The sequence below is a fragment of the Blennius ocellaris genome (assembly GCF_963422515.1).
Source record: "Blennius ocellaris genome assembly, chromosome: 15".
NCBI classification, from domain to species: Eukaryota; Metazoa; Chordata; class Actinopteri; order Blenniiformes; family Blenniidae; genus Blennius; species Blennius ocellaris.
In genome coordinates, this window is record NC_137664.1 from 7,653,728 (window position 1) to 7,670,597 (window position 16,870).

Below are 16,870 nucleotides of genomic sequence, written 5' to 3' on the forward strand. Positions count from 1 at the left end.
CTGGGAAAAAGTAGGTTGGTGAGGAGACGGGAAGGATGAGCTGACTGATCACAAAGATCACACAAATCCACAAATAACATGCGTGTAGACACGTTCGAGTTCTTCAAATTCAGCATTTGACTGTGACAGACATGACTGAAGGCAACAGAGACTTTTGGTTGTTGTATCTCGAGGGTAGGAACCAAGCCAAAACATTTAAGTAATTCGAGAAAAGAAATATCCCAAAAAGAAATGAATTAAATGCCTGCAAGATAATTGATGGCAGTAGAGGTTGTGCCCTGGAACCAGCAGCCAAGGGAGACACAGACGGGTGGGTGCCAGCAAGGACTACTCATCATCAGCTGTGGCAGGGATTTATGAAACATGCTATTTAATAAATGGCACAATAATGGCAGAGCAGCAAATAATTCTCAGATACATTTTCAGTCCTCCGCAAGACATAATAGTCTTCCCTTCAGGTCACGTAAGCATTTTCTGAAGTTGTAGGATAATGTCAAACCCTGAAAGGGAGCCATTTCTGATGAACCGCTGTAGCGGTCAGGTGAAGGTTTTAAGTGTGGAAGACAGATATATAGCTCTCAAGGCATAATTCGCACAAAATTGTTTTACTTGTTTATTTTCTTTATCAATAGATGTGTTTAAACAAAGCCACCTCTAATTATTGTAATCAGACCTCAGTTTGAATAAAAAATATTTTGTGACAGAAAAGATGTTCCACTCCATTTTAAATGGGTCATTTAAGACATGTAATGAATTCACCTTACGCTAATTATTTTATCTCTAATGAAAAGTTCTTTTCATGACAGCCAAACCTACTTTTTGATAGTAACCTTGAATTGGTGAAGTTTACTAATAGCACTGATAATAACCGGGAAATGTGTCCTCTGTTCCCTGATTATTGTTGCGGGGGAAAAAAAAAAAAATGTTGCTTCAGCACAAAAAGCCCGGCAGTCAACCTCTAACAATGCCAAGCAGTCCATGCAGGGCCATCGTCTTTCAAAGTTTACCCGTGATGGAGTGCTGATTTCGGTGTATTGTGCATATTAGCTCTGTAATGATGTCTCCCCATCCGGTATACTAATGTTGCTCTGCCACAAGCCTGACATGGAAGTCATTAAATGATGTGCTTTTGTACTGTAGTGGCCATGCTGGTAAAGGCTACAGTGCCAGAGAGCAGCGCCTAATGATCCATTTCCTGGCTGAGACTAATTAACACTTTCATGTGTGTCATCGCAGAATGCGTGCCAGGCAGAAGATTGATTCTGCAAGCAGCTGCTGAGGTGTCAGGCTCATCATGCCAAGCCAGACCAACTCCTATCAAGGAGTAGAGAAGCAGGCCGCTTTCTTTTTACCTTGGCAAAGCCATCGGTGCCAGTGCTGGGCCAGAATTAATTATATAGATAGAAAAAAAGAAGAGAGGGAAAAAAAAAACCCAACCTCTGGACGTAGCAGCCATCCAGGTATGATGCCAAGACCTTAATGGCTTGCTGAGACATATCTACTTGTACAGACCTTATTGAAAGGTACAGGTCTGGCAGGGTAAAATCACACACACACATCGTCTTCAAAGTAATTGAAGTGGATACCATTACAAGAGCTGGAGGTAAGGTCCGGCAAGATAAAGGGGATGCGCCTTTGTCGCCTGGGAAATGACTGTTGTCCCACCTTGTGAACTCTGACCTGTACTGTAATGCCATTACTTTTGGCTGTAACCACCATGTAGCTTTGATGAGGCTAGCAAGACAAGTACAGACGTTTAATTACTTGTTACTTTTGTAATACTATATATTTTCGGTTTGCTTTAGCATTATCTGGAGCTTTAATGAAGCATCTTCCACCAACAAGCTGATGTGTTTTTTTTTTAAAACAGCTGTGATCACATTAATAAAACAAGGTTGCCCACCACCAGAGCATGACCTTCATTATGCCAATCAGTGTACATCTCTTCAACAAAGATGCTTTACTTAAACTGCTATTCAGATTCTAAGCTGAGCATCTATTTTACTAAAGAATTGATTCATGACAGTTCGAGTAATCAAAGCCAAGTGGATGGTATAGAATGGGTTTCAAATCAAAGGCATTTAACTGGATGGTTGGGTCTAGTGGTCCATTGCAATACAATAAAAGCAGTAGTTGTGAAAGTGTGTGTTTTTTGTTGTTGTTGTTGGTTTAAAGCAATGTGATAGCTTCTGAAACAAAAGTCTTACATGTGGCATTCCGTACAATTTTCGGTCATTCATTCCATTTCCTCATTAACTGAGTTTGGGACATTTAATCTTTTAGTGTGGATTTCCTTTTATTTGTATTTTATTACTCTGTAAACATTCAAGGGCAGTTGGATCCAAATGGTATCAACATGTATTTTATGATATTTGTAGTAGAGGCCAGCCTCATTTGGATTCAAATGCATTCCAAACCTTTTATGGGTAAACACTGGTTTGACTGTTGGGTCCAAGTGCACAAGACTTGTGATATTGGGTAATATATTCACGTATTATGATATTTTGTCTGGTCCTGGAGTGAAAAGGACTGACAGGTTGCTCCAAGAGGTCTCAATGAAAGAAGCCAAAACTAAAGGATTAGCAAACCTTGATGTAATGCAATGTTATACCCAGACCCCTCACATTGACACTGCCAAACAACACCCATCAGCAGATGAGCTTTACATTATACTAAGAGTGAATAAGGGAGATGTGAAATCAGAATAGGTCTTGTTAATAGGATTGTAGTGTTTTAGAAGAAGCCTATGCACTTTGCAGATAAGGGGACTGTTTATCCTGTTAATGTGTCACTTTAAATACATTAGGAGGAGGAGGGCGTCTGCTATTCCTGGCACTCTGCCTCAATAATCTAGAAGAGCACAGGGGAGAACATGTTGATAGATCCACGTTACAATTGGTGGAGATCTTTTGTTTGGGTTAATGAAATAGATTTTCTGGTAAAACCAAAATATATTAATTTCATTAAACGGTAAATGTGTCATGTTTTCATTGGGTGAAGCTTATCCGTCCTTCTGCAAAAACGGATACACAAACCCATACTTACGAACGCATATGGACATGGGTACCCATGAAGGCATTAATGCACATACACATGGATACACAAACAATTACGCACACAATAGAATGTATTTGATGCTAATGAGCAATAATCCAAGTCCCACTGAGCCACACTGGGGCCAATGGCAAACAGCCACTTGTTTATTCTATTTACACTGTCACATCAGGGTCCCAGAGGTCTCTCAGTCCAACTATCGAACAATGTTCTATAATTCATTCCTTTCGTTGCCTTTTTTTCTCTGTTGTTAGACATTGAAGAGGAACAACTGTGGACAATTAAGTGTTTTTTTTTTTTTGCAGGTTAATTTATGCTGTGTTTTTGTTTTGCTTCTCATGGACAACAAAGACTTTAGTGAAGCCTGATGCATTAGATGGCTGTGTCCTTAACTTCTCGGATGTTTATTTAGGACAGACAAGGGTAGAGGAGCTGCCTTTCTTATAGCACACACAACAACTTCGTAATACAGTTAATGCCACACTTTTGTCCCCAACCCCCCTCAAGTCATAAGTCACCTTCTCATCCTCGCTGGGAGGCTCACTGGCTCTTTTTCTCAAATTATGATTGGTTGTCTGTAAGATGTGGTCACAAAGTCCAGTGGCTGTCTTTGTGAGGAAGCACAGAGGAAGCTCGCATGGAGCTTGCGCTTCAGCTGTTAAGCCTGAGTGGCAATGACATGGCTTCTTGTTAGCAGGAGATAAGAAAAAGACCTGTCAAAGAACTGCAGACAAATTTGTTTGTCATTGTCTCAAATCCTGTCGCCACTGATAATAACTAGAGTGTCGGACGTAAAATTTAAAAAGCAATGTATTGGTCACCGTCTACACTTGGAGATAGTGACTAACTGAGCTAGATTTAAATAACAGGCCCACGAATAAAAGTGCTACCATATCAGGAAGAATTTAACACTACAGAAAATGTTAACCAAACTTCTTTCGAATTAATAATTTTTTCGTCTTATTAACTCTACACTGCATATATGCTTGTAAGTGCATGAATGGTTTGATACTAGTTCAGATTTGGGACAATGTATTGAGTGTACAAAGTGGCCTCTGCAATGTAAGGAGTTGAGGTGAAACGGAGAAAGCAGGTGTTGAGTCAACAGAATTGGATCCCACAGTGTGATTGAGAGAGGAAGCATTGTGAGGGCAGTTTACCGCACTGAATGGAGAAAACCTTTTTACTGCTCTGTACTCAATTGCTTCCTAATCTGTTTGTTTTTGCCCATTGCACACCGTAAATTGTCATTAGAGATCCCAATAATGTAGATGTGAAGATAAAATTAGAAGTCTTAGTTGAATCACCTACAGTGTTGCCTCCTTCTTTATCACATGAGTATTGGAATGCATCTTTCACCTGTCATCATCATTACGCCACATGGATTAATGCTGCCTCCAAATTTAGCCGATAGGCACTATACACACGAACTGACCACGCTATTAGGCACGTCTGTTCAAACACTCATTAACAAATAACTGATCAATATGTTTACACATTGAGACATTGTTGAGATAAGATGTGTAACTTGAACCAGAGCATGAGAATGACAATGAAAGTTGATTTAAGTGACTTCCAAACTGCTGATCTATTGGGATTTTCACACACAACCAGTTCTATTTCAGGCCAGAGTTCAGAGGAGAATGGGGCAGGCTGATTGGAGATGATAGAAAGGCAACAGAAACTCATTACCACTTAACTAACTATGCAGAAACCCCTCTGACTGCACAACATGTGGAGCCCCGAAGTTGATGGGATTCCTGTTCCTTGGCACTGCCGTCAGTTAAAAATAAGAGACTGATGCTGAGGTTCACCAAGGCTCCCTTAAATTGGACAACAGAAGATTATAAAAAGACTTTCGATTTCTGCTGCCACATTCAGACGGTAAGGTCAGACTGTGGCGTAAACGACACAAAAGCGTGGATCCATCCTTCCTATTTGGAACGGTCAGTCACAACAGTCCTGCATTTCATTCAAAAAGACACACTTTGAGATGTAGCATTATAAGAGAATTGTATCATGGAGGTTTAGCCGACTAATCTGCAGCAATTGTGTGACGTAGACACATCAGTATGAACATAAATCTCAGTGAAATAGTTTCAACACCAGGGAGATGTTTTTTTTTTTAATGGTTTAATAGTGGTCCAACCTTCTACTAGTGAGGTATAGCTAATATTTTGCCTGAGATGACTTGTAGAATATAAAGTCAAAAGGTTTTATGTGGGAATGCCTTGGACCTGATCTCAACTGACTACGGTTGATGGCAGATGCACCCTGGACAGGTTTACTGATCACAGGACAAATACAGAGAGGGACACACGATGACACATGACACAAATGGACCTGAACATGTATGGGGTAGATAACCACTTATTGTGTCCAGATACTGCTGGACCGGGAAGTAGTGCGAGGAGGGGGGGAGTGAAAAAGCTCTTTGAGCTCTGGCCTTTTTAACACAATGAGTCAATTTGAAGGGGGTGATAATTCAGTTAAACTGAATCAAGCAATCAAGTAAATCTAAGTAAATCCAATTCCGTGCACTTCACAAGTGACTGAAAAAAACCCCAACATTCATTCTCTTCCATGCATGAATTTTCTCAATGACTTTGAAAAAACGAGTCGACTAAAAGATACGTGTGCCTTGTCTGTGTAAACACTGCTGTGGAATATCCTGTGGAAAAAAGAAAAAGAAAAAGAGAAGTAATACAAAGTCTTGATGCATTTTTAATTGTGTACATTTTCATTGGTCTTTATGTGAACGGCAGCTATTTCATTAGAGTTCGTAATGAGACATCGGGGTGGCATTTAGTTTCATGGGTGTTAAATTGGAATGGGAGCCCCGCATGCCTTTTGCAGCTCATCGTGTGTTTGTCTAAATATTCCATAGCCCTTATCAGGTCATTATAAATGGCATTTGGCAATTAGCATTTCGGGAGGTTCTGACATCAGAAGCTTTTATAGCTAATCAAGGCAGCTTTTTTTTTTTTTTTTTGTCAGCCTGTTTGTTTTGTTGCTGATGAACAAATCCTGTTGACAGTCGACACTGGTGTGAAGCAGAAGTTAAAATATGTAGAGTTTACAATTGTCACGGCTGACGGAGATGTATTGAGGCAGAATGTGAGTGTCTGGGAGGTATGCAAAAATTCTTGAACACTTTTGATGAGTGTCGGACTGATAATTCGTGTTCCACTTTCTTTCTCTCTCTTTCTCTGTCTGTCTATCTGTCTCATGCACACACAAGCACATGCACAGGCACACTCCTCTTTCTTTTTCTGCCCTTGCTTTCATTTGAGGCCGAGACATTTGAAACCCAGGAATCCATCTCCATTCTCTCATATGAATTATTGAATTTTCATCTGCCTGTTGTGTTGTCACCTGTACTATCGGCAGCCGGCGCAATGAGATGTGGGGTACAGTCAGGAAAAGACTAACGCGTTTCACCACATGTGTAATGACAGGCAAAGTGCCTTTAGGGTGCCAGCTTTCATCATAGTAAATGTTGATGACACTGACTTGTTGCATAGCTGACAAACTGTCAGGAGCTGTCAGACTCGCACAATCACCGCCTTTTCACGGCTATGATCACCTTTATACTGATTAATGACAACTTTTGGGAACATGTCTTTATGTAGGCAGGCAGTATGTATGTATGAGTGTGCGTTTGTTTGAAATTCAATCCAATACAGGGATTTGTATTTGCCTGTCAGACTGATTCAGGCATCATGAAAAAAACCCAGAGTACGCTAGATTATGTGGTAAATAATAGAGGTAAATATAAGGACTGTTTCGAATAATCTCCCTTTAAAAGAAATCAAGTATGTGGAGGGACTTTAGTCTAAATTTAAATAACACTTCACCTCTACTTTGGAAAAAAATGCAAATATTTCCCAGAAAACAGCCCACTATCTCCCTAGTTGGAAGTAAAACCGTTGAGGATGGAATTGAAGATGTATTCAGGTAATACGTTTTGGAGATGGTCCATTGACACTGAATTAGATTTTGACTCTATGGGCTCTTACAGTTTCAGAGATATTCTATTCAAATGAGTTCCAGCTGTGAATCAGAAAATATGCTCCAAACCATTCCAGTGAATAAGGATGCCTTCTTTTTGTCAGTTTGAATCTTAATGGAATGCTTATTTCTCTCTGTTTTTGGTATATTAAAAAAAAGCTTCTAATTCAAGTTCTGTAATGTTGAAATGGCGAATGTGTTGTCAGTTTAAGGGTGGATCTCAGTTTTAATGATCAAGGTTTTCACACAAAAGATCATATTTATTTTAAATATGGCCTTTTATGTTGGGACATTTTAATGAAATATACTTATTACTGGCTTTTGTTGTCTATGTGGAAACCTCAACTGCTTTGGATCTGCTTGATGGTTGAATTATGACACTTGCTTGTGCTGATTTTCTCAACATTATGTACATAATTTAGAAAAATATATAAATAAATACAAGGTATGTAAAAACGAGAGAAAAGAGACAACGCAAGAATAACAAAGAGGTTCCAGGCTGGTACAAGAAGCTTTAACATGGATTCTGAACACATACATTTTAGTGAAGAATGACAATAACCATGCATAGGTTACATTTTATGTCAATCTTTATGTCACAAAAATAACCCTTTGTTTGTTTGTAATTCAATTTTCTTCTGGGACTGTTGTTTATGAGCATCTCCTTGCAAGATGTCCTTAAATCTTCATGGAAAGAAAAAAAAAAAATCAATGATATAAACACATGCATTTGATGAAGGCCATTGCAGTATGTGGTGTGGTTATATTTCATAGTGGTATGAAACAGTATGAAACAGTTAAGATTGATGACATTTTACAGAATGCAAGGTCAATCTGAGCTCACCTCCAGTTGTGTAATATGAAAATATAATTAACTCTTATTAAGGCTGCCACTACACTTTGAAAATATGCTTGCTATTTAGATTCATGCAACCTTCAGTTAATGCCACTTATTACTGTGATACAGAGCTCACATCAGCTTGTTTTATTCTTCCCACTGCTGCGAAGGATGTTTTGCTGTATAGTGCAGTTTCTGATGCTTTTGAGGATCGAGGTGAAAAGTGTCTGTTGCCGGGAGGGAACCACATTCCCCTGGATTGTGCCCGTCACTTTAAGGCAATTGTTTGCTTCCATTGTATTTCAGTCGTTTTGCAAGGCATCCGCTTCAGTGATTGCTACTATTACACCAGTTAGCTTGAATAAATCTCGAAATGTTTTCTGAATATCTGATGGCATTGTAAAGTGCTTAGAATATTTTACACTGAAATTGAAAGGTAGCAAATACTTTTTTTCCTGAAAACCTTGCATCCTTGTAATAACCTTCACGTTTGCACGACGGCATTCTGAAAAGGATGACCATTTCCACAGAAACATTTAAAATTGGGTAGTTTTTAATTTTGGACAAATAATGGTTGTGGGTATGAGTTGTTTTTGTAATTAAATAACACACATGCATACAGAGAACAACGCCTTATAAAGATGAACAATGGTGAGTACACAGACAACGGATTTGGATTGTTATGGATGACTTTCAAGTATGAAACTATCAAGTCCCAAACGAATGTCGCCCGGGAGTCGAGCTGCACAAGCTGCATTGTTGTTCTTGTCGATCAACTTGCACAAGCTCAGAAGACCTATTCACTGTCACCGCCATTTTGAAAAGTTCCACCGTGGGCGCTGCCTCTTCAGTCCTTTGCTGTGTCAGTGGACATTCAAAATGCAACTAAGGAAGGAGCAAGGAGAATCATACCTTTCATTACTAATAAAAAGCGGCAGAGTATGGATGAATCAACGTATTTACTTCAAATGCAATCTAAAATGATAAATACACGTAAAACATACATACTTGTCAACACCCATCAGTTACTTAAAAATGATTTATATATATGATCTCTGCATTATAGTTTTTTTGGCATTCGGGAAAAAAAAAGAGCATAACATTGAAGATAAACTTGATTATTTTGTACAATTCCTTCCCATAATGCCTGCAAAAATCAAGTCATTGTTTAATCCATTTATCTGGACTATTATCCGTCTGTTCCTCAGTGGAGCACAAGCTGTGTTTACCAATTTCAATTAGCTACTTCACAAATTATTCAATAAAGTCTGTGAAATAAAAACTTCTTCCTAAAAAAGATGTGACATCAGCAAGCATTTAATAAATATAACTTGTATAGAAAATAGGAGTATAGCAGATTGTTCACAGATCACGGCAACCTGTGATTGAAAATTATTTTCCCCAATATTTTGCAATTATCACCTGTCTGTTTGTTCTCTACATCCATCTGTAGTGGTGTTACTCTGAAAAGTCTTGAAATATCTTTTCAGGAGGAACCTCCATAAATAATCTCTCTTTTTGTATATGTATAGTGTTTCTAATTATCCATTATGTTATAATATACGTCATGCTGACAATATATGTGAGTTGTCTGAAATTGACCTGGGGATAATCTCGCCAAGTTTTGTTGTATTCCTTTATTTGTTGATCTGTTGTCGTGCGATGTGTCTGTCCGTGAGTTAGACCGGCAATTCAAAGTGCCTTCTCACCTACAATTTTGCTCCGCTGGTGCGAAGAAGAAAAGTCAGAGTGAGCCGAGCGGCGCGCACAGAGTTCCTCTGCTGTAGAGTACTAAATAACTGAAAGTGTTATTTGGCCTAAATGTCCAAGTGTAGTGGATATCTAGATGAGTCTGCCCTCTGTGGAGAATGGGGTACTTTTCTAATCTCTAAAGGAGATAAATCTCCATTACTGCCCCATTCATACGTCGAGGTTTCTGGCGTTTTGCGGTGTAAACCTACCTGAGGGCTGTCGCAACAAACTTTCTGCACATAATGATTAAGGTGACAGTTTGTCAGCGACAGCTTTGGCAACACTTGAAATGTATGCCACCCTTCCTTATTCTTCAGCGTCCTCAAATCCGTGCAGACAAGTATAGATTCAGTCGTTTCGCTAAATGACTGTCGGAGGGATGAATGTAAATGAGCGTGCGAGAACAGTGTGATTCTCAGTTTGGTCGCGTCTTGGGGACGTATCTGTGAATTTGTGTAATGATGATGTACCCACTGAAGGCAGAGTTGAAGAGGTTACTCAGAAAGCGCCTCCAGTCACACAGAAACAGCCAATGCTGCAGTATGGGATAAGATCATTTTCAGAGTAGACTCTTTTTTTTTTTTGCAGTTTTCCTCTGTGTCTGCATCCCCTGTAGCCCTTGCAGTCTTTGTGAGGAAAATCGAGCTTCTGTAGGTCCCTCTCCTTTGAAATATGTTCCAATTCGCCACACCTGATGACAAAAGAGCAGAAGGGGGTTTTGTGTGAAATTAGAGTTCCGAGTTTTAGTGAAATTTTGTGGTTCCCTTGGTATTCTTTGTGGCGGTGCACCACCACAGCAGGAAATCACATTGTGAGAGAAATATTGATATAAAAAGTTAAGAAGAAAAACCAAAAAGTACAATGTTGGAGAAGTAGTTATACTCTCAACCGTGATGAAATGCTGCTTATTTTGTAAAAAAGCTGAACAAAGTAGGTTGAATTTGATCATCTCCAGTAAAAGTATAATTACTATATAGAAAGGGCTTAAACATACACTTCCAAAGATCATCTTAGGTAAATGTCTCCTTACAATTTTGAAAAAATTCCCTTTCCTTTCAGTGGATCTTGTTATTTTTCGATCTTACATGTAGTTTATTTTCTATACTTTGCTTTTCACAAACCATTTCAATACCCCAAAGTGTGTTCCTTCATCCATTTGTCAACCCATTCTTATTCAGTCGTGTTTCCATGTTCTGATTTATGAAGAGTAACTTTAAATCCTTCTCCCATTATTCTATTAAATGCATCACATCTATCCTGCTTTCCTCTGCCTTTTCCTTTATGCCCCCCGCTTTCCTGACACCTTTAATGCGTTACTGCAGTTGACCTTCTTTCATCCTTCTTCCCTATTACTCATAATTCTTATCTGTTCAATATCCATATACCACCTCTACTTACTATTCTGATCCAGCTGCAGTCCAGGTGACGCCAATACCTCAAGTTCAACCCCCTGATCTCGACCAGCCTTCGACCACCTGCTCTGTCTTTGATCTTGCATGGTTCTGCATGATTTTGACAACTTCATATCAGTTATGCAACTCCTCTTCTGCCCGCAGACAAACTCCTGCCATTTTCACAGCAATTCCTGTGTCTAGTTTTCTGTTTTGCATTAAAAAAGCATTGATAAGTGTATTATAGCCAAAAACCTTGACAAACCTCACTGAACCATGTGGAAATCTATGTTCAGTGCTGTCTGATGTCTCATCTAGTATTACATTAATTCAGTGTAAACACATATGGACACTTATGACCATGGGAGTAGAACTCAAATCTATAGAAGCGTCTTCATTGTGTGGACTTCTTTTTCTAATTTCAAAAAAAGCCTTGCCTCATGAAGAAGTGGGCGTTCTGAGCAGAACTCACTCTCGCTCAAGGCAGAATCGAAAGAATCTTGGAGTAAACCTAAAATTTAACTCGAGCACTTCCAGAGCTATCTTGCAACTGATAAAGATGAGATGAAAGATCCTTGAGCAGAAACACATGAAATTAGAAAGAAGAGAAATGCAGTGAGCAGCAGAGTGAGCACTTACTGTATGTGAACACCTGCTATGTTCCCTGCTGACTTTTGAGTGTTGAATGGATTTCACTCATATATCGAGTGCTTTCATAGAGGATTTAGCCATGAATGAGAATATTTTACCATGGATTTAGTTTGCTGACACAAACTTTAAGAAAAGTCAAAAGGGACCACATTGATGTTTTTTTATCTTTGTTGAAACGGCGATCCAAGATCAGTTTGGTCAGACTTTCCCTTATTTTCTCTTGCATCATCAGTCAAGAGGTCTCTGAGGTCAATTCTTTGTTTCGCAGTTGTTGCTGGCACTGGTTTTGTACACAGATCTTACAGCATTGCCAATATCCCCTTTCTTAACCAAGGTCAAGTTTCAAAATGATCTTGTTGCAAAGGTCAGTGAACTTTCTATCTAAGTTTTGGGCGGATTTGGACAACTACTTTGGAATTGTCTTAACTGAGATCTCAGTCTAGAAACACTAATATCCGTCTACGAATTCAGATTGAGTTCTCCATTTGTGACATACATGCACAGCTGCACAGTGACATTTATTCTCTGCATTTAACCAATCCATCAAGACTAGTGGGTCACATTTAGAGTTTAGGGCATTACTCAGGAGCCCACAGAAGTGACTTGTCGGCAATGGGATTGAAACCCTCTGGTCATAAATCCACCTCTCTGCCACATTCCAGGAAGAAAATTATTGCTATAATTAAGACCCACATGTGTCTGATTATCGGTTGCTGTGCGTTCTCGTGATACTTGTACGGGGCAGAAAGTATCCACAACATCAGTACTTTGTGAATGTATCCCTGAGGACGCATTCTTGAAACTGATTATTAGTGAAAATTGTACAACTTTTATTGCATGCCAATAACCACAGGGAAAAAAAAAAAAATCTATATTTACTACTATTTTGAAGTAGCTTCCAATGTGGACAATGCAGAAATGGGATTGCAAACCTATGTACTGGAAAATTGCTTCCCACTTAAAAAAAAAAAGAAAAAAAAAGTCATCAATAATGTACAAACTGCCGTCTTTGTAGTTAATGAGCTAAACATTGCAAATAGATGAGTACATAGATTTAAATAAATGGATAATCAAACCTGTTCTCTGTTTTAATGTGGCTCTGTTCAAACATAATGGCAACACTGCTTATAACCCCCAAACACAACCCAAACTTGTTTGGTGAATTATTTTATCTGGTAACGATGCAAACCTCATTGTGATCACATCAGACGTTTTTTTTTTTTTTTTTCTGACAAGAAATGTTCATTATAGCATTTCTTTGTATTGCCCTTGGATTTGGTCTGGGAGTATGGCTGACACTTTTTGCATAAGCGTCAGTCTCACTTTGACAGGATACACATTAATAATATTCGCCCTAATTAATTACAAGTAGACCTTGAGGCTTTCCACCTATATATCCCACTAACATCTGGCTTACTGCCCAATGACAAGCCTCACAGCACAAAAGACAAGGACGCACACATTGGCTCCAAACACACACACTTATGGCATTCTTTTGTCTTAAAATAGACTGCTTATGAGCTTCCTCATCTACATAACAAACACACAAAGATACCGAACAGCCTTAGAAACTCTATTACTGTCCAACCCTCCCGTGTGTGATTGCAGCCATCGCTGCAAGTTTTTCTTTTTGGTTCCTCACAGAAAAATCACTTTTAATTTGGATCAAACCTAAGTGTCACTGTTGCAAATAATACGAGTTATTTAAATCTGTTTGAAAGGTGCAAAGCGTGTATGCAAAGTCTCACAGCGAATTCGGCAGCAGCTTGATGAGCTCCATTCACGACGGATAGCGGGAAGCACATCGCCGTTGGCCCAGCAGGCGAAGCTTTATCTCATGTCAAGGTGAAAGGTCGAGCAGAAGGTATTCAACAAAGAGATTATATATAAAGAGGCAGACAGCCAGCAGTTATGGCATTTAAAAAAAAATGTCACACCCTACAAAATGTTATCATAAGCTGTAGTCAGCAGAAGTGTAGAACCTTTCACTGGTCTACTGCAAGACTGGGGACTATTCTATTCTACATCCAAAGAGTGAAAGTTTTATGATAATGTATACATTTAGGACTGCGTAGTGGTATATTGACTCACAGTTTGAATATTGCGAGTTTGAGCCTGAGCTTCTGTGCACAGTTTACATCTTCTCCTTGTGCATGCGTGGCTTTACTTTGTGTGTGTGTGTGTGTGTGTGTGTGTGTGTGTGTGTGTGTGTGTGTGTGTGTGTGTGTGTGTGTGTGTGTGTGTGTGTGTGTGTGTGTGTGTGTGTGTGTGTGTGTGTGTGTGTGTGTGTGTGTGTGTGTGTGGGTGTGATTAGCTGTCTCTGCATTTGTCCTACAATGAACTGGTGACCTTTCCTTCACCTAGAGTTATTTGGGATCAACTTCAAGCAACCCTAAGTTGAATTAAATAGTGTAGAATTTACTTAGTTGAGATAATCAATCAGAGGTGAGTGAAAAAAAAAAAAGATTTCATACTATTTTGTTGCTATTCAGAGACATTATTTTGCAATCAAATTCAAACATGGAACTCGACGATAGTGTTGGTACCTGTGAGGCCAAGGAGAATCGAATACAATGACCAGATACTCTTGGTTTTGTCCCAATGTTTATTTAAAAATTTGAGAACATGAACATGCTGGAGGGCAAGAGAAGGATGTCAAACAAATAGCAAGAACAATACCAAAAAAAAAGGCAAATCAACTTAACTTACCTAAGAGAGACTGGAATTGTGTGCAGAATCCTGGCCAAACTAAGCATGACAATAACAAGTGCCATCCACAAAAAAAACAAGTCTATCTACAATGTTCGACAAAAGACTTTTTGTCTCGGGGGAGTTGAAATCAACAAATGAGCAGGCCAGTCGTGGCTTTAAAGGCTAATCATCCTCCAAGACTGGACAGGTGCAGCAGGGAAGACCAGAGAAGACAGATCCTCATGCACAGTCAGCCGAGGGACTCTGCATAAATCTGCTGAGTCGATGAGGCACATTCAGCAATACCTGGAGATCACTGTCAAGGTCTTCGGTTGTGAAGTGACAAACGGAACTATGATCTTCAGGTCAAATTCAAGTGATGTTGTAAGTTCATATGAGCTGTATCATTGTCAAGTCTGTCATTCCCCGAGAAGATGCCTGTTCTGTGCACTCCACCCATGTGCCTACATGTCTGTGGCACCACCGAGCACAGCTCATGTAACCCTCCCCTGTCACCCGCGTCCTCTGACCCCCGAGTCATCGGGTTAATAACCAGCCGCAGCGAAAGCCATTTGTCATTTGCTACCTGCTGCTGATAGAAGATGTCAGCAGACGTCTATGCCCTTGTCACCCGGGCCACATGACAAATACAGTATCACGCTCAGCAATCTCAGGCTCCCTGAGGCTCCTTAGTACTCCTCTACTGAACAACCACTCCCACTTGATAGCATTAGATTCTTGTGCCATGATCCATATCGAGATAAACTGGTGATCCTCCTGCTCTTTTTCATCTCCTGTTTGGATTGGCCCGTAAAATACAATCGGGTGCGCTTTTCTTTTTTTTAAATATTTTTTTCTTCCCCGCTTGCACTTTTTATGCCGGCTCTTTGCATTTACATCCTTCAAGCTCCTCTTTGATCTTGGGCACTTAATGCTAGTGTGGCCTAGAGCTGATCATTTTCATATTGGGAAGGAGATTTATGCAGATAAGAAGGAGACATTGACTGATTAGACAGATTCTCTACTTTTGCTCTTGACATATACATTTATTCTAGCTTAATAGCTTAATTGTCTTCCCATTTGCAGAGATTGTGTCTGTCTTTCTTGCCTGGATAAGTAAACAAAGGGATATTAGCAGGGATAAACTTCCCTCTATCTCTGGCTCATTTTGCCTGTAATTGAAGTGCTGTTGTGATCCTAATGGCTAAAATATTGTAATCCTTGCCACTTATTCTTTTTTACATCTTGACAATTTACTGACTGATAGCTTTAGTAAATAAGTTGTCATCATAAAGACTGCAAAGCCAATGAAAGTAATGGCTTAACAGTCTTTTATTTTGTTTGTTTTACCAAACCAGCTGTGCAACTAATAGAATTGATACAATCAAAGAAGTCCATCTTGTTATTTAAGGGTTCAAAGTTGTTGCAGCGCTACAGCAGAATACCAATGCCGAACGTCATATGATTTGTACCAGTTAATTTTTGGGGGGTTTTTGTGTTCACGTGTTCACATCATAATGTTTATGAAGCCATTTTCTTTAATTGACGGTCTCAGCCAGAGCCCTGTTCTTTTTCAACTATTTAAATGTGAATCTCACAAATTTCTTTACGTCTTTTCTGTTTTGTCGTTTTCTTCAGAAATGTCAGGTACGGGAGAAGATATCTCTCAGGTGCACTGGAAGCAGCAGTGGCTGGAAAATGGCACGCTGTACTTCCACGTGTCCATCACTGAGTCTGAGCTTCTGCCACAAACGACACAGCCTACAGCCCGGGAGCCAGCTCACGTCCTGCACGAACACATGCATCTGCTCCACATCTCGGTGATGGTAAGTCACAAAATGTATATAAACATGCATGTCAGGCATGACAACTTCTCCATTCGTATTCATGCATTCATGAAGAGGACTTCGTTTTACTGTGGAAGACCTCTGTCAGGTCGCCCACAGTCTCTTAGGAGTTGTTAGCTTGTGGTTTATGCAGCCTTTTTTTTTTTTTTTTTCTTTTTTTAACTTTGTGATACATTATTTTGAATCTATAGACAATAACAACAACATATCTTCTATTGCTACTTGGTTGCCTGGAATTTCATTTCTAGTAAATATTTACATCAATTGCAACTGCTACACTTGTGATGTTGCTGCACTAAAGCCTGTTTTATAGTTTTAATTAGTTATAGTTACACCTGCATTAAATGCAAATTCCATAATGATTTCAATCTCCACTCATTTCTTCTTATCAAAGTTTACTTTTCAAATTTCAAAACAAAAACTCATGATGGGAAAAGGGCCTCCGGCTGAACCCCAGATTTTCTTTTTGCTGACGGTCCTTGGTACCCCCCTCCCCCACTGCACATATTTAAAACCACATACATAGTCATTGCTAACAGTCAATACAATAATGAACCCAATAGATGTGATCCAGTAAATATGCCTCTCTTGATTTAACAGTGTTACTGAGGAAAAGAGAGAAATGGCGCCCTTCC

At 39.4% G+C, this 16,870-nt stretch overlaps 1 protein-coding gene across 1 annotated transcript in view; it reads left to right on the forward strand.

Moving 5' to 3' along the window:
• Positions 1-16,870, forward strand: part of astn2 (astrotactin 2) — a gene marked incomplete at both ends in the record, with an annotated part of 271,954 nt that overhangs the window by 32,422 nt on the left and 222,662 nt on the right. Inside the window, one exon of the mRNA XM_080510130.1 lies at positions 16,027-16,214. Within this exon, the coding sequence (XP_080366256.1) occupies positions 16,027-16,214 (188 nt within the window). The remainder of the gene's footprint in view (positions 1-16,026; positions 16,215-16,870) is intronic.